General features: G+C 45.1%; 1 protein-coding gene across 1 annotated transcript in view; it reads right to left on the bottom strand.

The window, feature by feature from the left end:
* Positions 1-1,682: 1,682 nt before the first annotated feature.
* The window catches only part of Zc3h12d (zinc finger CCCH-type containing 12D), a 36,181-nt gene continuing 17,177 nt past the window's right edge, over positions 1,683-20,686 (bottom strand). Inside the window, 5 exon segments of the mRNA XM_052169271.1 lie at positions 1,683-2,561; positions 2,564-3,216; positions 4,210-4,316; positions 7,977-8,211; positions 17,824-17,963. Coding sequence (XP_052025231.1) covers positions 2,361-2,561; positions 2,564-3,216; positions 4,210-4,316; positions 7,977-8,211; positions 17,824-17,963 — 1,336 coding nt within the window. The 3' untranslated portion in view covers positions 1,683-2,360.

Raw genomic sequence — 20,686 nt, forward strand, 5'->3', positions numbered from 1 at the left:
CAAACTGAAGCTAGGGTTCCCGTTACTTAGAACCGTACTGAAATTAGCAGCTTTTCTTGCTTCCACTGCTCAACACTTAGTTTCTGTGATTCGGCCTCAAACCTCCTTCCAGATGGAGCCTCTGGGGAAAGGGTAGCCTGGCCCTTCTGGGGAGAGACACTGAGAACTCGCTCTGCTTCTGGGTTTCAAAGAGGGAGCTAAACTCTGGAGCCTCTTCGGTGGATCTGGAATGAGAACTGGGTCTAGCAAACAGATGAGCAGCCCGTGGTCTTGGGAACAGCCTGCTCATTAGCTTTCGGTGAGTCCAGCTACTTCCGGGGAGGGGGGGGGGGAGGAAGGCGCTAGCCAATCACAGCTGCCCGCTCCCCAGGGAGGGAGCACAGAAACTGGACATGAGCCAAGACATCTCGCCCATCCTGTTAAACATGGAGGGAAGAAACAATGGAGACGAGAACTGACAAGAGAAATCAATCGGCACACGGTTTGACACTAGAGTCCAGGTACAGAAAAGATGGTTTATTTTTGTAGCATGCTAACAGCTATGCAACTAGGGATGGTCCATCTATGTCTTTCATTCACGGTTTTGTGTCGCAAGGACATACTAAGACTTTGGAATTTTCCAAAGGTGATTACATCTGTGATGTGCTGTTTCTCTCCCCCCCCCCCCCCCGCCCCCGCCACCCAAACACACACCTCTTTCCCCCCTTGTACTTTTCTTATCACAGTGAACCAAATAAACTAGCTTTACAGCTTACTAAAACTCAAACTTGTCTTCAGAGGAAGCAGTTTAAACATTTCTAACTGTAAATTTGCAATGCATTGATTCAAAGCAGGGAACAAGGTCAGGGCTCAAAGAGTCTTGTGGAAAGGAAACACACACACACACACACACATACACACACATATACAAAGGGGGAAAACATTCAAAGGATCTAGAAAGAGTGGACCCTCTTCAAGACAGGGGACTCAAGATAAGAAGCAAAACTCTGAGCACAGCATATGCTTTGAATAGGGGGTGAGGGACAGATCTACAAGAAGCGATGCTAAGAAGGTTTTTTAAAAGAGGGAGGACTACCAGATAGCATATGGCTGCCCTGGTGCCAAGGAGTCAAGTTTACCGTGAATACCCAACAACATTTTTCCTGAGGCATACCTTTGCTATGAAAACAAACATGACTGTAATAAAGGGGTGTTTCCAAAATGTACCTACCACACTGCAGGGACTCGGAGGCTTTGGCAAAGAGTTCCCATTGGCAAGTCCTTTCTGACTCTCTCTGACCAAGTGAATGAACTACCAACTCCCTTATGAACAAATGAGTTACAGCATGGCAGGCTACCGTTGTAACTGGAACATGTGGGGGCTGCCTACAGATGCTCAGGTCCCTCGAGATGCTGGGCCCATGCCCGGGCAATACTGTATCATTTCTCGTCCCTTGTAACTGAATGAGCCTCTTCTCCCTAAGACCCAGAGTCAAAGTTACCCAGAAGACACAACTAAGTAAAGGTGCAATAAACCATCGCCAGAATCCAGGTCTATGCTGACCCACCTGGAAGCTGATTTTTGTTGTTGTTGATGTTGTTGTTGTTGTTAGAGGGGGTGGTGGGTAGATTGGAATCATATTTCTGTAAGGTGCAATTTAGAAGCGTTTGTAGAACCACCACAAAGAAAGGCTGATTTAAAAAAAAAAAAAAAAAAGCCAGGCTGAGTCTTGAGCAAGGCCCTGTGTGTGTGTGTGTGTGTGTGTGTGTGTGTGTGTGTGTGTGTGTGATGTTTGGGTAATATGGTATGTATGTACAAAGAGAATAAAGCCCCAGTGAGAAGACCCTTAGGACCAGTTGCCCCTGGGACAGCCCCACAGTAAAATTTACACAACTCAAGGTATCCCTGAGTGAAATCATCAATAGTGACTTGAAAACTCAGACAGCAATACCTTCCTTCCCGTCACCTGAACACATATGTTAAACATCATGGACCATTTCAAACTATCAACTGCAATGACATGTTAAGTTCACATGGCTTTCTAGACTTCTACACACACACACACACACACACACACACACACACACACCAAGAATTTATCTCAAATTCAGCTTGATCACCTTGATGAGTGGTGATGACCAGCTGAAACATTTGTGGATGCTTAGGAACCAGAAACAGCTGTTTTCTGGACGATGCCTTCCATACACAGCAGAAATCACCCTGTCAGTACAGTAGGCCCTGGCTTCAAGGAGCATCCCCAAGATTACCACTGAGGATGAGAAAGAAGTCTCCTACCCACTACCTTTGAAGAAAACAGTCCAGTCGCAATAACACATCCACATTAACAAGCATCTTGTATCCCACCCGCCCAAGCTGCGAATCAAGCCTGGGCCACACCCCTTGCAGTGCTATGAACCTGTCCCCTAAGATCCCCCCAACGAGCACTAGTCTTTTGGGATCTCTGCCGGAGGGTACGCAGAGCCATGTCTGAGAGCAGAGGATCAGATGCCTTCACAGGGTTCTCTTGGTCAGATGGGAAGAAACTGCAGAGTGTAGCGTGGGTTCCCCCACCATTGACGGGGCTTGTGCTAACCCCGAATGTCCTCCAAAGTTGTCCTCGTCCCGAGCTGACTCGACCCAGGCCGAGTGGCTCAAATAGCCATAGGCGCTGGGCAGGAGAACCAACGGGTCTTCCAGGTCTTCCGGCGGTCCGCTCTGGGGAGGCAGGTCACTGTGCATGTCCCTGGAACGGTGTCTGTCCGGCAGCTGGGCCTGTGGACAGATTGGGGACCCGAGATCGCCCGGAGAGAGCGGACTGTTGGGAGTTCGGAGGCTCCGCAGACCTGGCGACCCTGTGGTGGCAGTGCTGCCTGCGCGAAGGGATGGTGAGGCCCAGGACATGGAGCCACCCGTGGGCATCCAGTCCGGCCCACGCGACCGGGACGCGACACCGCTGGCCCCGGTGTCGCTGAAGGTCAGCCGAGCAAAGCTCCTGTTCAGAGCTGCCAGGGCCGCGGGTTGCGGGGTTGGCGGGAGGTTGTGCGCGCCGGGGTCCCGGGGAAGCAGCCGGGCTGCGGCGGGACGGCTCCGGGCGCTCGGTGGCCGCGGCTCCTCGGCACCACCACCCGGCCAGGCCCGCGTCTTGGCACGGAGTTCGTCGGCCACCGACATCTGCCCGTGATGCGGTCTCTCGGGGTGGTAGAATCTGCACTTGACCCCGTAGGTGCATTTCTTGCCTAGAAGAGGCAGGGCAGAGAGGGCGCGGGATGAGCCCCGGGGTGAGCTGAGGCTGTGCTGTCTAGCCCATGCCCTTCCCCAGGCCTCTGACTCTGCTGCTTTCTACCCGGTGAAAGACTCAGGTCTGGAAGGTGACCGAGGTGGAAAGTGTTCTGGGGTGGATGGAAGATACAGTGCTCAGAGCTCTGTAACCCCCAAGGTCAGCTGAGTAAGTAACCCATGGGAAACTTCTTTGAGCAGAGTCTGAGGCCAGACTAGGTCTTGTCACCCTTAGCTTCTGCCTCCCCGGGGAACCCGACCCTAAGAATAGAGCCCGCAGTAGGGGTGCTGATGGTGCAAGATCACACCACCGCTAAGTCCAGCACCGCTAATGGCCATGTCGGTCGCCCTCCCTTGGACTAACTACTGCCTTCTTCCTACACCTGTTCTGACAGGGGTGGGCAAAGTAATTGACCATGTAAACCCACGTGCTTCGAGCCGACATTGTGGGCCAGCCGGAAAGAATAATCATGTTAAGTCTAACAAGAAATGATTGTGAATGTCATGCATGTCTTAATGAACGTTCATAAGCACACAGGCAGGAACACTAAATATCTTGACAAGGCGGTAGGGAAAGAGCTATTGGGCTTGGATGAAACCCTTAATTCTGAATGGCTAGTATAGACCAACTTGGTAAGGGTGGGCGTAGACCAGACAGTGGGGCAGCCTAGGAACATAATGTACCAAGGAGGCAGTGGAGGATCTAAACAAGAGAGGAGGATGTATCTGTATCCCCCTGGGTGTGGCTCTATACCCAACCCTCACAGCGGGAAGAAATTCATCCCTAGAGTATCCTTGCTGGCAGACTGCAGTTCAGCAATGCTAGGTTTCTCCCCAGGGTCAGGTAGCTGGTTGAGGGTGGAACTTGCTCGGGCTGGAAGCCAGGTTGCTGTCTGCCTGGCTAGAGCTTCCCACCGTGCTGCCAGAGACCGCAAACCCTGGGTGCTACCCACCATAGGGACAGTGTTGCCAGGATGGCTCTGGGGGCCTTGGCTTCTTGCTTAGGAAATTGCTTAGTGTTGGTCCTCGGCGGCCCAGGGGGTCATCAGGAGGCATGAACCTGAAAAATAACCATAGAGGGGCCACTTGGGGAGCGAAGGGGACTTACACTGGTATCTACATGGAGGCTTGGGAGAGGAGGCCTGAGCCCCCAGAGAATTAATACCCAGATGGCATGGCCACGGGTACATGCTCCATACTTCCCTTCACATGAGCCTCTCCCGATGTGGTGCTGGCTGGCAGGTTCAGAATCATCTCACAGCTTGTTACACAAATGCACACTGAAGCTTTGCACTGCCCAGTTGGGCAGAATTGTTGTTTTGTTTTTTTTTCCTTCCTGGAATTTACATATTAACAACTTCCTAGGTGATTTTTATGCAGGAAAACAAGAACGAGATGCTTAGGCCCCCAACCCTCCCCCATCACCCTCACAAAAGTTTGAGAAAGTCCAAGGAGATAACAGACAGCTCCTGGGAGGCTTGGGAACTGTGTCAGCCCCTTGGAGGTTCGGGACTTGATGGTGGTTATGCTCAACTGTCAACTTTGTGAAAATAAGCTGGGACACTGGCCCCGGGCATGCCTGTTGGAGAGTATCTTTATCTGGTTAGAAGAGGCATCCACTGTGGGCAGCGCCATTCCCTGGAACTAGAATCCTAGACTGTCTGTAACGGAGACAAGGTGAACTGGGCCAAAACATTCATCACCCTCTGCTTGTTGACGGCAGAAGTACCATGGCCTGCTGCCTCAGCTTCTGGCCACTGTGACTTCCGCTTGCTACGATGGGCTACAACCCAGAACCGTGAATCAAAATACACCCTTAAGTTGTTTTATTAGGGTATTTTATCAAAGCAACAGACCAAGAAACCAAGACAGACTCCTTCCACCTGCTCCTCTGACGCCAGGCCTCTCCTCTCTGGCATCTGCAGATGCAGGGTCAATATTGACAGTCTAAGGCGTCAGCAGGTAAGCAAAGGAAGCAGTAGCCCCATCCTTGGCAAACTCTGGGTGTGGAGGAACCTCTGGGCCTGGCTTCGGCTTCTGGGGTTGTCTTGACTCTGTCCACATGGTCCTCTGATGCCCACATGGCCCTGTGATGCCAGCCTGGCCCCTGCCTGCTCCTCCTTCTCCCTGGCACAGAGCCTCGACAAAGAAGGGACTGTGTTTTCCAAATGCTCAGGGCACAAAGCAGAAAATAGAATGGCCCAAAAGCTGGGCACTAGTCACTTACACCTGTAATCCCTCTGTTGTGGAAGCTGAGGCAGGAGGATTGCAAGTTCAGGGAAGCCTGAACAACTTAGTGAGACCTTAGCTCAAAATAAAATTTAAGGACTGGAGAGATGGCTCAGCAGTTAAGAGCGCTTGGCTGCTCTTCCAGATGTACTGAGTTTAAATCCCAGCAACCACATGGTGGCTCACAACCATCTGTAATGAGATCTGACGCCCTCTTCTGCTGTGTCTGAAGACAGCTACCGTGTACTTACATATAATAAATAAATACATCTTTACAAATAAATAAATAATAAAATTTAAAAGGGGAAGGGGAGAGGTGTACCAATGTGCTTCGTTAGAGCGCTTACCAAATGGACACAAAGTTCAGTGCTACGGAAACAAAATGTCTCTGGGAAAAAAAATAATAAAGACAGACAAGCAAAGACCCTCCCATTTGCTAAGATCCTGCGTTTCCAATATATCCCTTTGTTCCCAGGAGCCCCTTCCAGTCCCTAAGGAAGTTCTGGTGGAAGAAACGGAGAGAAGCGTTGTCTTTGACAGTTATGTCTCCCCCAAAGCTGACTGGGTCCCACCCTGCAGAGAGCTGAGTGATCTCTGGCCCAGTGCAGACTCCAGGGTTCAGCTCCCGCCACACAGCTGGCTCCTTCGTGGAGTTGGGACCCGATCAAGAATCTGAGGAGCCGCCCTCTGCAGTTATTAAAAGTCCTCAGAGGGGCTGGAGAGATGGCTCAGCAGTTAAGAGCACTGACTGCTCTTCTGAAGATCCTGAGTTCAAATCCCAGCAACCACATGGTGGCTCACGACCATCCATAATGACACCCTCTTCTGGAGTGTCTGAAGACAGCTGCAGTGTACTTACATATAACAATAAATAAATCTTTAAAAAAAAAAAAGTTCTCAGAGGATTACCCCCTCCCCGTCTCAGGAGCAAGAACCACCAAGGGCACCAAGAGGCCCTGCGGACATGCCCAGGAGGACACTGAGGCACACTCCCTCCCTCACAGGCTGTGGGTCCCCGCCTGCCTTCAGACCTCTCACCCTTTAGCAGAGAGCCAGGCATTAGAAGGACTTGGCCAGGGCCCCTGGCTGTCACCAGGCTAGAGGCAGCCATGGCCCATGAGCCCTCGATGAGGATTTCTGGAATCTCAGTTCCTGACTTGCCAGATTCGTTTAGACCGAAGTTGGACAGAGAAAGCCTCTAGCTCATGAATCTGAACGTGACCGTGGGGGTCACTACAGTGCAGCTGTCCTGGGTGGGGGGAAGGGGCGGGCATTGCTTCCCAGGTGCAGGAAAAGGTGGCAGTGGGAGGGGGAGTGGCCACACCTGTCCCCAGGAATAACTGCTACCCTGTATAGGACACAGTTCTTTCTAGAGTCCTCTCTACTTCAGCAGGGCAGGGCCTCTGAGGAAATCACTGCATAGAGTCCGGAGCCTTAGCTCTTTCCACTGCACTACACTGCCTCCAGGCTTTGGGGTCAAGCGGCTCATGTGGACTTGGAGAGCCTCTTTCTCTCCTCCCGCCCCCTCTTTGTCTGCCTCATGGCCATTGATCATTCATCCCTGCATCCCTGGATCACTAGCTACATTGTTTCTCCTGGGAACACACCGACTGAACAGGCATTCTCTGTCATTATAGGGTCAAAGACCTTGTCTCAAACCACATGCCAGAAGGCTTGTCCGAGATCTGGAGTAGGAGTTAATTGGTTTTTGCCTGGAACAGAAACCAAAGGGTAAAATGTTTGTCTGGGCTGCACAAAGCCCTGGGTTAACTTGATGCTTAGCACAGCATAGACTGGACACAGTGGCCAGTGTAATACTTATAAGGTGGATGCAGGAGGACCGGAAGTCCAAGGCGATCCTTCACTACATAAATTTGAGACCAGCCTGGGATATGGAAGAGCGCCTAAATCGGTATTTTTTAAAAGATTCGTTTGCATTATTTTAATCATGCTAACTGTGTATGTCTGCATATGTGAGTACAGATGCTTTTGGAAGCCAAAGGCATCGGATCCCCTGGAGCTGGAGTTAGAGAGGGTTGTGAGCTGGCTGGCCTGGGTGCTAAGAACGGAAGTGCGGGTTCTCTGGAAGAGCAGCAAATGCTCTTAACCACTGAGCCGCGTTCTCAGCCTCAGTCGGTGTTTGTAAACGTGAAAAGGAAATGCAGCATAGTTGAAGTCCCTCCCCCATTATAACTTTTTTAATTTTAATTTTTCCTTTTTATATTTATTTTTATTTTATGTATGAGTGTATTGCACACAGCCTTGTGTGTGTGTGTGTGTGTGTGTGTGTGCATGTGTATGTGTCTGTCTGTCTGTCTGTCTGTCTGTGTATGTGTGTGTATACCACATGTATGCCTAGTGCCTATGGAAGTCAGAAGAGGGCATCAGATCCCCCGGAACACAGTTAGGGGACAGACAGACACCATGAGGGACAGAGCCGACCCCAGGCCTGAAGAGGCCTGGTGAGAGCACGCAGGCTTCCGGCCCTTACCTGTCATTTACGAAGGAGAACATGAGTAGTCGCTGCTCAATGAACCATTTCCACTCGGGGTTTTCGTTCTGCAGGTCCCGGTAGTTGTCATTGGACACAATGACGCCGTCCTTCTCATAGGCCACCTTCACGATGTAGCGGTCATCGTAGCAGACCACTCGCTTGCCGTTTACCTTGCGGGATGGGGTGTACACCAGCACAGCTTGCTTCTCCAGCTCCTCCAGCACGTGCTGCTCTGAGGCCACAGGTGGAGACGCGACTCAAGGCTCGGTGGAAGGACCCATCCATCTCCTAGCCCAGGAACCCACCCTGAGCCACCTGCGTCCACCCCTGTTCCAGCCCATCAGAGCTGGACAGCTTCTAGGGGACTAAAGTCTAGACTGGCTTCAATCTCAGTTTCCCCTTCTGCCTCCTGAGTGTTGGGATTATCACGCTCGCCACCAAGGCTGACTTAACTATTTAATGCCTACAGTCCTGGTACTGGGAAGTAAAGGCAGAAGGAACAGGAGCCAAGGTTACAAGAGATCCTGCCTCAAACAACACAAAAGTGCACAGTGCAATACACCTAAAGCACTTGCAATAAAAAGCATCATGGACTCCGAGAACAGGGTGCGCCCTGACTGGAAAGTCCCTGCTGCCCATCCCGGTCCAAAGCCCCTGTTCCCCCAAGATAACCGGTTATAAAACGTAATAGTGAAAGCTCCCTTCACTTTTATTTTCACAGATACACATGCGAAAGGACCATGTTCAGTGTGGTCTGCCTTAGACTTCACCCAGTGAGTAGGCCCTACCCAGAGTTACATAATGGTTTCTTTGTTCACTGACCATACGGTGACGTGGTCAGGCCGCGTTCAGTTACCTTCAGCCAGTGAGTCTCTGGCATGGATATTCAGGGAACCACCCGGGGGAAGATCTCTAAAGTATTTTCTGGCTTTCAAGGCATAACGTGATCCCTTACAAGATTTTATTTTGCATTTATTTCTGGTTATCCCTGGAATCGAGCGTCATTGCCTATTTTTATTGCCTAGTTATGGTTTTCTTATGTAAAAGGATTATTTATGAAATAGGTCATCTTTCTGTGGGTTTCTGTTCCTGCCTCATTAATTTGGAGTAAAATGTAAGGTGTAGGACTGCGGAAGGGACTGGGTTGGCAGAGTGCCTCCCGGTTATGCATGAAACTTGGGGTTTAATCCCTCTCTTCATAAACCAAGCCATGGTGGCCTGTGCCCATAATGCCAGCACTTGGCCCTGGAAAGCAGAAACAGGTGGGTGAGGCGTGCAGGAAGGTACAGCCTGCCACACTCTACATGCTTCTTCCTCTCAGGTTTCTCTTCTCTGTTTGCTTCTGGCAGTGGTATCTGTTTGTGAGATAAAGTGTTTATCTCAATGTGGCCATTTTTTTTTTTTTGCCAAGTATGTTAGTACACATAGCACTTGGGAGACTGAGGCAGGAGAATCAACACTGCTTTGGCTATAAAGTAAGTTCCAGGCCACCTATGGCTATATAGTAAAGCTCTGTCATATAAATAAATAAATGTATAGAGGTCAGAGGACAACATTGAGTTGGCTCTTTCCTTCTACCCTGTGGGTCCCCTGGATCTGACTCAGGACATGATTCCTACAGAAGCGATCGGTAGTCGAATGGTACTAAAGAGAGCTGCGTTCACACTGGAAGTGGCTGTGAGATAGCAGACAAATCTGAGATGCTGACAGACTTTAGGAAGACGGAAAGCAGAGACAGTGTTGAGGAAGACATTACTAGCAAGGAGAGTGGCCTCAATGTGCTATTCTCTGGGAATAAACCCTCCTTGTCCCTCCACTGGGGTGTGTGGTAGGCCCAGGGGCCTTGCTTCCTGTCTGTTTCAAGAAGGTGATTTGGAAAGGGAAACTGTCAGTGAATGCCCAAGGTCCTACCTGCTTCTGGGAAGAAGCCTCTTTCTAGAAAAGAAAGCCAGGGCATGTGTACAGGTATGTATCTGATCAAACTGGGTTGATGAGATGGATCAGTGGGTAACGATGCCTGCAGCTAAGTCTGACAACTCACACGACAGGAGAGAACTGACTTCCTCAAGCTGTTCTCCAACCTCTACTTGTATGTGTGAGCACGAACATACATGTACACACACGTCTGCACATGCGTACACACACATGTGCACATATAAGCAAACAAACAAAATAAATGTGCCTTTTAAACAAAGCTTTCCTATGAACATTAAAGACTGACAAATCAACAAACTTTGAGAAAGACTAAAATGAGCAATTAGAACTAATCATTAAAAAAAACACTAAGGAAAATTAAATAGAAATCAAGAGAACATTTTTTTGAAAGTCTACATTAACATTGAAATATCCAAGAAAACACATGATCCATGAGAATATTGGCTTATTTAAAAAGCAAACAAATACATGGGTGACAAGAAGCTATTGGTGACCACAATGCAATTTAAAATAAACTAACAGTCTGGAGAGACGGCTCAGTGGGTTGGTGCTTATCTAACATGCATGATGCTGGGTTTAACCTCCAGAACCACATAAACCAAGCCTGATGTTGCACATCTGTAATCCCAACACTATGGAGGTAGACACAGGAGGATCAGAAGTCCAGAGTCATTGTCAGCTACATACAGAGTTTGAGGCCAGCCTGGGCTTGATGAGCCATTGTCTCACACACACAGGGGGAGAGAGATATCTTTGGCTAAAGTCAGAAAGGAAAAGCTAAGCAAACTTTCCAGAATAGCCAAGACTTGGCTAAAGTGCTACCTTAGCCCCTGAACTCTATGTACACAAGGAGAATGAGAAAACAGCAATGGCTGGGAGTATGGCTAGGAAGAACACTGGTCCAGCATGTGAAGAGTGGCAACATCATCATCATCATCATCATCATCATCATCATCATCACAGCAACAACAAAAATCTGCTTATTTAAATCATAGTGTCCCACTAGTTATAACAAAGGATATCAACCAGCTTTAAGAACTAAAGTGGGGCTGAGGCCCTTTCATCTCTGCCTCTCTAGACGCTCTTAGGAGCCTGTCTTCTCACCCTGCCTCCATTCCCTGGAGAACTCTACCTCTTGGTGCAGACCCAGGGCCCCTAGGTCTCCCCACTGGCCCTCTTCAGCTTCCCCTTCCAGCTCATCTCCATGTCTTTGTGTCAGGGCAGAGAAACCTTTTCTACCAGGGAAACCCCAGTGGCCAGACCAGCAGGAGTACAGGTAGGCAGGTCTGACTGTTCTTCCCATCCTCCATTACAGCCTCTTCAGACTGACTATTGGTTTTGTAGCAGCCTCACTGCAGGAGCCCCTCCTCACACCACATCTTCACTCCCTGGGAACTCCACCTCCCCAATGGCCCCAGCTCTGATTTTCACTGGAGATTCTGAAAGCCAGAAACTCAACAAATTTTGAGAGACCACAGATGGCAGCCAAGTCTACTACATCCAGCAAAATTATCAATCATTATTGACTAAGGAAAAAATGTCATTCTTAAAGAACAAGTTTAAGCAATTTCTATCCACTAGCTCTATAAAAGGCACTAGAAAGAAAACTTCCATCAAAGAGAAGGTTAACTATACCCAGGAAGGTAAAAGGAATAAATAATCCCAAAAGAGTTAATAATGGGGGAGAGGGAATGCATACATACCATAACAACTAAATAATATGAATTAATAAACACTCCTCATGGATAAGTCTCAGTATTAATGGTTTCAACTTATTAATAAAAACAAGTTGGATTAGAAAAGAAACAGGATCCATATTTCTGCTGCATACAAGAAACACACCTCACCATCAATGATAGAGAGAGAGTACCTTGGGGTGAAAGGATGAAAAATTTTATTCTAAGCCAACAGACCCAAGAACCAAACATCTGACAAAGACAGACTTCAAACCAAAATTTAACGAGAAGAAATGGAGAAGGATACTATATCCTCATTAAAGGAAAAAAAAGTACACACACACACACACACACACACACAAGAGAATATATATATTCTCTTGTGTGTGTGTGTGTATCAAGAGTATATTGAAATTCTAAATATTTATGCACTAAATACAAGAACTCCCAAGTTTATAAAAGAAACACAGCTACAGCTACAATCACGTATTGACTCTCACACACTGATAGTGGGTAACTTCAACACCTACATTTTATAACAGACAGTTCATCTGGTTAAAAATTAAAGAGTTAAATAACATCATAAATTAGATGGACCTAGAAGATATCTACAGAACATTTCATCCAAACACTAAAGGATATATTTCTTATCAGCTCTCATGGAACTTTCTACAAAATTAACCATAGACTTGGACACAAAGCAAGTCTCGTCCACACACAAGGACATTGAAATAACACCCTGCATTCTAACTGACCACTGCAGAGTGAAGCTGGGTATCAGCAACAACAGAAACAGAGGAAAGAATATGAATTCTTGAAAACTGAACAACTTACCGTCTTGAAAACTGGGTCAAGACAGAAACCAAGATGGAAATTGAATAAAATTGAATAAAATGAAAACACAACATACATAAACCTATGGGACACAACTAAGGCAGTTCTAAGAAGCAAGTTCATAGACTTAAGTGCCTACATTAAAAAAAGAAGAAAGAAAGAAAGAAAGAAAGAAAGAAAGAAAGAAAGAAAGAAAGAAAGAAAGAAAGAAAGAAAGAAAGAAAGAAAGAAAGGAAGGAAGGAAGGAAGGAAGGAAGGAAGGAAGGAAGGAAGGAAGGAAGGAAGAAAGAAAGAAAGAAAGAAAGGAAGGAAGGAAGGAAGGAAGGAAGGAAGGAAGGAAGGAAAGAAGAAAGGAAGGAAAGAAGGAAGGAAGGAAAGAAGGAAAAGAGGAAGGAAGGAAGGAAAAGGAAGGAAAAAAGCAAAGCAAAGAAAAGAAAAAAGAAAAAACTGGAGGCCTTATATTGATAACTTAGTAGCACACCTAAAAACTCTAGAGCAAAGAAAAAATAATACAAAAATAAATGATAAATGAAAATAAAAATATAAGATGGTAAGAAATAATCAAACTTGGGGCTGAAATCAATGAAAAAGAAACAAAGACAATACAAAGAATAATCAAATGGAGAGTTGGTTCTTTGAGAAAATCAGCAAGACTAACAAATCCTTGGTTTGTCTGTCCTAAGTAAAAGACACAGACACACAGACACACAGACACACACACACACACACACACACACACACACACATACATACACACACATACACACACACACATACACACACACACACACACAGAGAGAGAGAGAGAGAGAGAGAGAGAATCCAAATTAATAAAATTAAAAATGAGAATGGAGACATCACAGCAGTCACTGAGGAAATTCAGAGAGTACTCCACCAAACTGGAAAACCTAAAGGAAATGGATAAATTCCTTGATGCACATGGCCTATCAAAGTTAAGTAAAGATTTAATAAGCAGTTTAAATGTACCCATAATCCCTAGTGAAATAGAAGCAGTATTTAATAAAAGCCTCCTAACTAAGAAAAGCCCAGGGCCAGGCCTTCAAAGAATAATTAACACCAATACTCCTCAATGTATTCTGTAAAATAGAAACAGATGGAGGATTGCCTCGTTGTTTTTATGAGGCTACTGTTGCCCAGAATACCAAAACCACACAAAGATCCAGTGAAAAGTGAAAATTGTGAACATAGAAGCTAATTTCTCAATAAAATACTGGTAAACCAAATACAAAAACACATCTGAAAGATTCTCCACCATGATCAAGTTGACTTCATCTGAGAGATGTCAGGATGGTTCAATGTACCAATAAATGCAGTTCACTGATAAACAGAGTGAAAGTAAAAACCACATGATTATCTCATTAGATAGGGCCTTTGACAAAATCTAACATCTCTTCATGATAAAAGTCTTAAAGAAATCAGGGATGGCGGGGGTGGGGGGATACCTCAACATAATAAATATGATCTACAGCAGCAAGCCCACAGTCAACATCAACCTAAACAGAAAGAAATGCAAACCATTTACAGTAAAACCAGGAACAAGACAAAGATGGTCACATTCCCCCTGCCTATTCAATATAGTCCTGGCAGTCTTATCTAGAGCAATAAGACAAGTTAAGGGGTTCAAAGGGGATGAGAATAGGAAAGGAGGAAGTTAAAGTATCTTTATCTGCAAATGATATGGTTATATACATAAATGACACTAAAATAATTCTGCCAGGAAACTTCTACGAATCACCTTCAGCAAAGTAGTAGGTTACGAAATGAACACACAGAAATCATTAGTCTTCCTGTATACAAATGACAGACAAAGAAACCAGGGAAACAATACCTTTTATAATAACCTCAAAAAAATCTTGGGGTGACTCTAACAAGTAAAAGACTTGTATAATAAAAACTTTAAGACATTTAAGAAAAATATTAAAGATACCAGAGAATAGAAGGATCTCCCATATTCATGAATCAATAGGGTTAATACTGAAAAATGGCCATCTTGACAAAAGCAATCTATAGATTAAAGAGAATCCCCATCAAAATATCAAAACAATTAGTCACAGACATTGAAAGGACAATGTTGGAAATAAACACACAAAAAATAGCTAAATAATCCTAAATTTTAAAAAAAAAAAACAACAAAAAACAAAGCAAAACAACTGCTGGAGCTATCACCATCCCCAATCTCAAATTGTTCTACAGACCTACAGTAATAATAATAAAAAAAAAACCACCATGGTGGGTCTGGAGAGATAACTCAGTGGTTTTAGAACACTAGTTGCTCTTCCAGGAGGACCTGGATTCAATTCCCAGCATCCACATGGCAGCTCACAACTGTTGGTAACTACTCTTCCAGGTGATTTGACACCCTCACATAGACAGACATATACACAGGCAAAACACCAATGTACATAAACTAAAAATACATAGATTATTTTTGAAAAAAACACCATGGTGTTGGCATAAAAACAGATGCATTGATCAATGGAATTGAATTGAAGACCCAGATAAATACAGACACCTATGAATACCTGATTTTTGACAAAGAAGCCAGAAATGCACACTGGGAAAAAAAAGACATCATCTTCATCTAACTGGATGGCTGCTTGTGGAAGAATCCAAATATATTCATGGTTTCACCCTGCACAAAACTCAACTCCAAATGGACCAAGGACCTTAACTTAAGGCCCGATACCCAGAATCTTATAGAAGACAAGAAAGAAAAACCCTTGAACTCACTGACCCAGGAAAGACTTTCTGAACCCATTAACCCAGGCACTAAAATCAACAATTAATAAGCGGAACCTCATTAACTGAGAAGCTTCTGCACCACAAATGACACTTTCACTTTGGACAAAGCAGCAGGCTACAGAATAGAAAATGATCTTTACTAACTACATATCCAGTAGAGGCTTAGTATCTAAAATATATAAAGAACTAAAAAACTTGAACATGAGGAAAAACAAGCAAACTTTAAAAATGGGCACAGACTTAAACAGAGGGTAATTCTCAGCAGATGAAACCCATATAGTTGAGAGACATTAGAAGAAGTAGTCACCCCAAAAAATTGCAAATAAAAATCACTTTGAGATTTCATCTTACACTAATCAAGAATGGCCAAGATCAATACAACAAATGTCAGCTTCTGCTGATGAGGACAGGGGTTAAGGACACTCGTCCACCACTGCTGAGAGTGCAAACTTGTACAGCCACTGGGGCTGTATACTTGAACAGTGTAGCAGTTCAAGATGGGAATAGATTCAGATGGGAATAGACCTACCTCAAGAACCCGCTAACCCATGCTTGAGCATGTATTATCCAAAGGACCTCACATCCTGCTACAGAGACGTCTGCTCTGTTTATGATAGCCAGAAACTGGAAACACCCTGGCTATCCATCAAGTGATGCATGGATAGAATAGAAAATGATCTTTACTAACTACATATCCAGTAGAGGATGTGATGGATGAATGTATATGGTGCATGTACATGGTAAAATGTTATTCAGCTGTTAACAAAAAAAAATTATGAAATCCACAGGTAAAAGAATGGAGACAGAAAAAACATCATCCTCAGAGAGGCAATCCTGACCCTGAAAGACAAAGATTGTATGTGTTCTCTTGGATGTGGATGGGAGCCTTTCGATACCTGTGCTAGAATCTGAATAACCACCGAGGTTAGGCATCCAGTAAGTGACTGGCAAGGAGAAGTGGGTCTGCCAAGGAAGAGGAAGTAGAATATATTGTTATGGAGATTTGAAAGGAAAAGCAGAAGAGGAGAGCTAAATAAGTTGGGAGATGGGAGAGAAGGGTGAAGAGGGGAGCGTGGGGAGAACCAGCTAACAGCTAAGGCATTTGAAACTCAAACGCACACACTACTGTAGAAGCTTCCTAGCACCTGACACAGGAGAGGAATCTAAACAGAGCCACCAAACGATAGAAGAGAAAAGACCCCAAGTAGACATCCTGTGCTGCCAAATAAAACCTCCAGGGCTGGGAATGGGTTATATTTTATTGCATCATCAGCCAATGGGTCCATGGCAAACCTCAGACATCACAGACTAACGGCTGTTCTCCACATCTTCATGATAAACCTCTATTGCTGAAGACACAACGTTTTACATCGTCAGGTATGAGACATCGAGTTGATACCTAACTAGTAGCATCCCCTCCACTGACTATCATCCACGACACTGGAAGGAACTCTTAATAATACCCAGCTACAAACCTCACAACCTACAACATGCTTGCAAGATAAATGGATTCAACAGTGGTGCAACTGTTTTGGGAGTAACAAACCACTTTTTTTTTTTTTTTTTTTTTTTTTTTTTTTGGTTTTTTGGATTTGGTTTTTTGAGACAGGGTTTCTCTGTATAGCCCCGGCTGTCCTGGAACTCACTCTGTAGACCAGGCTGGCCTCGAACTCAGAAATCTGCCTTCTTCTGCCTCCCAAAGTGCTGGGATTACAGGCGTGTGCCACCACGGCCCAACTTAACAAACCACTTTCTGATTGGAGCTCAGGGCCATGCTGAGAGACACTGCTAACATGGACAAGAACCTGCAACCAGACAGGTCATGGGCCTAGTGGAAAACCTTTTACTATTATTCTGCCAAAGGAACAGAGCAACTAAATGACTCCTAAAGACATACTGCTAGACTCACAGATCAGTTTCTCCCTCAGCCTATACAAGAGAATCTTCTTCTTGCAGTAGATGGAAATTAATGCAGAGCCCCTCACCTGTACCATGTGCAGATTATTAGAAACTCTGTAGCACTCAGTCCTAAATAGGATGCCTTTGTCAGACTCCTCTCCTCAAGGCTCAGGGATCTATGCAGAAGAGGAAGAAAGATTCTAAGAGGGAAAACATGTCTTCCAGATGCAAGAGACCTGATACACATATGGACTCCTAGAGACTGTGGCAGCACACAAGATCTTCACAGGTTCAAGCCAGATGACATCCTAGCACTGAGTGGAGGAACAGGATACAAGGTAAAAAAAAAAAGTAAATTTCCATGTCTTCAAATAAAGAGATTGGAGAGGTATTTGGCAAATAGCAAATACACTGACAAAATCCTTCAGATCCTACCTACTGGGTGTGAAGTGTAGATCTAGTCTTCAGAGTTAAATGTTCTAGGACACGATTGTTACCTAGTGTAAGTGCTTCACAATAAATGATAAAGTGATGTGCTTGTCTATAAGTGGGTGAGTAAAAGTTGGAGATTATTTATCTATTCAATGAGTTTTTGTGCCTGTTCTACTTTGAGGAAGTGCTGAGAGTTCACAGTCAGTGCTCTCATGGCCCTCAGGACTGGAGAAAGGCCCTAAACCAGTAATGCCTAATCGACCACCATCTTGAGAGACACTCCCACAGAGCAATGGGTGGCATACCTCTGATAGGGGTGTCAGACCTTGATGGCTCTTTCCTCCAAGATGGGACAAAAACCTTGATGTAGGTGTGTCCTCTGTCTCTGAACCAGTCCACGGCCAGACGAATTCCCCGGCAAGAGAAGACTTCTTTATTCCCATGACTACAATGGAAGACAGAGAAATCTGAGGAGACACAAAAATACCCTGGAAGTATCCTGGGTTACAGCCTCAAAACTAAGAGGGAAGTGAGCAAAAGCAAAACTTCAACACAGTCCTTCTTCCCTCAGACCATAGCTGCTAACTAAACCCAGGACACTTTCAATAAGGATGCAGGGGATGGAAGGTAGAGGGCTGTGGGACAATATTCCAAGGGATAATTGACCTGTCCACTGTTTAGCTGAACTTATAAGAGTCAACAATGAAGGGGGAAAAAGAAGAATCAACATGAAATAGACAACATTAGGCATCTGTAGAATTGCCCTCCCTCAGAGATGATGGTACTGGCTCTGCCAAGACTCTGAAGTCCAAGCAAGGAAGCCAGCGCCCCACCCCAAATCCCACAAAACACATCCATGTTGCAGAAAAGGAAGGGCTATGTGAGACCATGATGCATCTTGTCAGCCTCTTAAAAATCATCTTCCTAGCCAGGCCTGGGGACAACATTTTTAATCCCACACTTAGGAAGCAGAGGAAAGTGGATCTCTGTGAGTTCTGGGCCAGCCTGGTCTACATAGTGAGTTCCAGGCCAGTCAGGGATACATAGTGAGGCCATGTCTTAAGAAAAAGAAATCATCTTCCTTAAGCAGAGGATAACGGTACATGCCTTTAATCCTAGTACCTTGAAGGCAGAAACAGGAAGATCAAAAGTCAATGGTTATCCTTGGCTATACATGGAGGCTAGCCTGGGCTAGATAAGACCTTGCTATGGAAGAAAGGGTGGGGGAATTGTTTTCCTTCATCTTAGAGGGCTGAGGGATGTATAGGGGCTTTAACTTTGAAGTAAAATAGATATAAGAATATGGGGGGCACCTGTGTATGGCTTACAACGCTACACTGGCCCATGGAGGGCAGTGAGCAGGTGTGAGGCATGAGGTAAGAGTTAGAGAAGTCATCAAACAAGTGTCACAGGTTAGGCCTGAACTGCTGCTGCTGAATAAATGAGAATTGAAAGTGAATTCAGGGACAACTAGAAGGTACCAGATCTCAGTTTCTGGATGTGGAAGAGACAAAGATGGTATCAGGGACATACATGTTCCTCATCACAATGAGATGTGGAAGTGACTGAAAAACATTTCAGGTTCCTCCTATATATGCACAATGGACCTTGAACTGACAGGGGAATTCTGGGAAGGGTTCTGATTGGGGGAAGGACCCATTCATATGTTTGGCTTTAGATATAGAGTGACTTGGATCACTAAGTAGACAGAGTAGGTAAACACCAAGAGGTCAGAGGGCAAATCTGAGTGGTAAAGGCTGAAGATCAATCACACTTGTTTAAGCAAGAGTTGAAACCACAGCATGGACATAAAGAATCTCTCCAAAGAACAAGAAAAAAATAACCAGGTGTACAGGGTCCCAGCCAGCATTGAGGTACTGAGATCACTTGTAGCTGTTTACTCAGCCACGCACCCCACCCCAGACGCTGTCACTGGGTCATGCAGCAAGGCTGATGACTTCTGGCTACTAACTCTCCCTTACTGCTCTGGAGGCCAGAAGCTGGTAGCCTCTGGCAATTGACTCCTGCTGATTAAGAAAAGAAACTTGGTTTCTTGGGCTCTTCAACTTAACTCTTCATGAGCCAAAGAGAAAGAAAAAGAGAAAGAGAAAGTCATACATACACACGCACATACATACACACACACACATGTATACACATGTATACACACGCGCACATGCATGCATACATACACATACATGCACACACTAGGCAAGACCCAACCACCTGTTTCATCAATTTCACAAGTGCACATCATACTTATATACATACATATGTAGATACACAGACATATATGCATATGTACATATTGTACATATACATGTATATGTACATATATATATATGGACATATATGTATATATACACACACATATGATGGAGCAGAGCCGCAACAGACACAGTCTATTTATTCTCTCAGCCTTTGTACAGCTTCTTAGACAAAAGTTCTTCATGAAATTACCTCATAGATAAAATGTTACACAAAAAGGGAGTTACAGAAGGATGTTGATATTAAGTTCAAAGCAGTGTTTCATACTATAAGCTCATTATAAATTCAAAGCAACAGTTTCACACGACCTTGCTTTATCATTGTGCACACCTGTGCCTTCATCCTTGGACCTCACCTAGAATGAGTGTTTTTCCTTGATCATAAATCTATCCCAAGCCTATTTCTCTTCTTAGTGCAATTTATGATAATTCATTGTTTTCCTTATTTTGCAACCTTTACTTACTATTCTATGAGGAAGCAGCACATTCTATTCCTGATTCTAACATCATTATATCTTTCTAGCAAAACAACTAAAACCATCTCCTTAAATTTTCTTCCTAAAATTATTTGAATCGAATCAGGAATTCTATAAAATCATTAATTCCTCTAAACAGCATTATATTATATGAAAGTACACCTTCTTATTGATCTGCAGAAATTTGCCAGGCTGTTGCCTGGGAATCATTAGGTTACATAATCATGGTAGGAAAGGATTATCAGCAGCGAGAAACAATCCTGAGACAAAGCCTCTGGGGTCCGGGCCTCTCAGAGTCCGCCCATCACAGCCGTGCAAACACAGTGGGCCACCTCCAGAAAGCTCTCTTCCGTGCCATAACCCTTCCTCCATGGCTCCTGTCTCAGGGGTGCTGTTGTCTAGAAGGCAGGAAAGAGTCAGCCAAG

Source organism: Apodemus sylvaticus, chromosome 23, assembly GCF_947179515.1.
Source record: "Apodemus sylvaticus chromosome 23, mApoSyl1.1, whole genome shotgun sequence".
Classification (NCBI taxonomy): Eukaryota; Metazoa; Chordata; class Mammalia; order Rodentia; family Muridae; genus Apodemus; species Apodemus sylvaticus.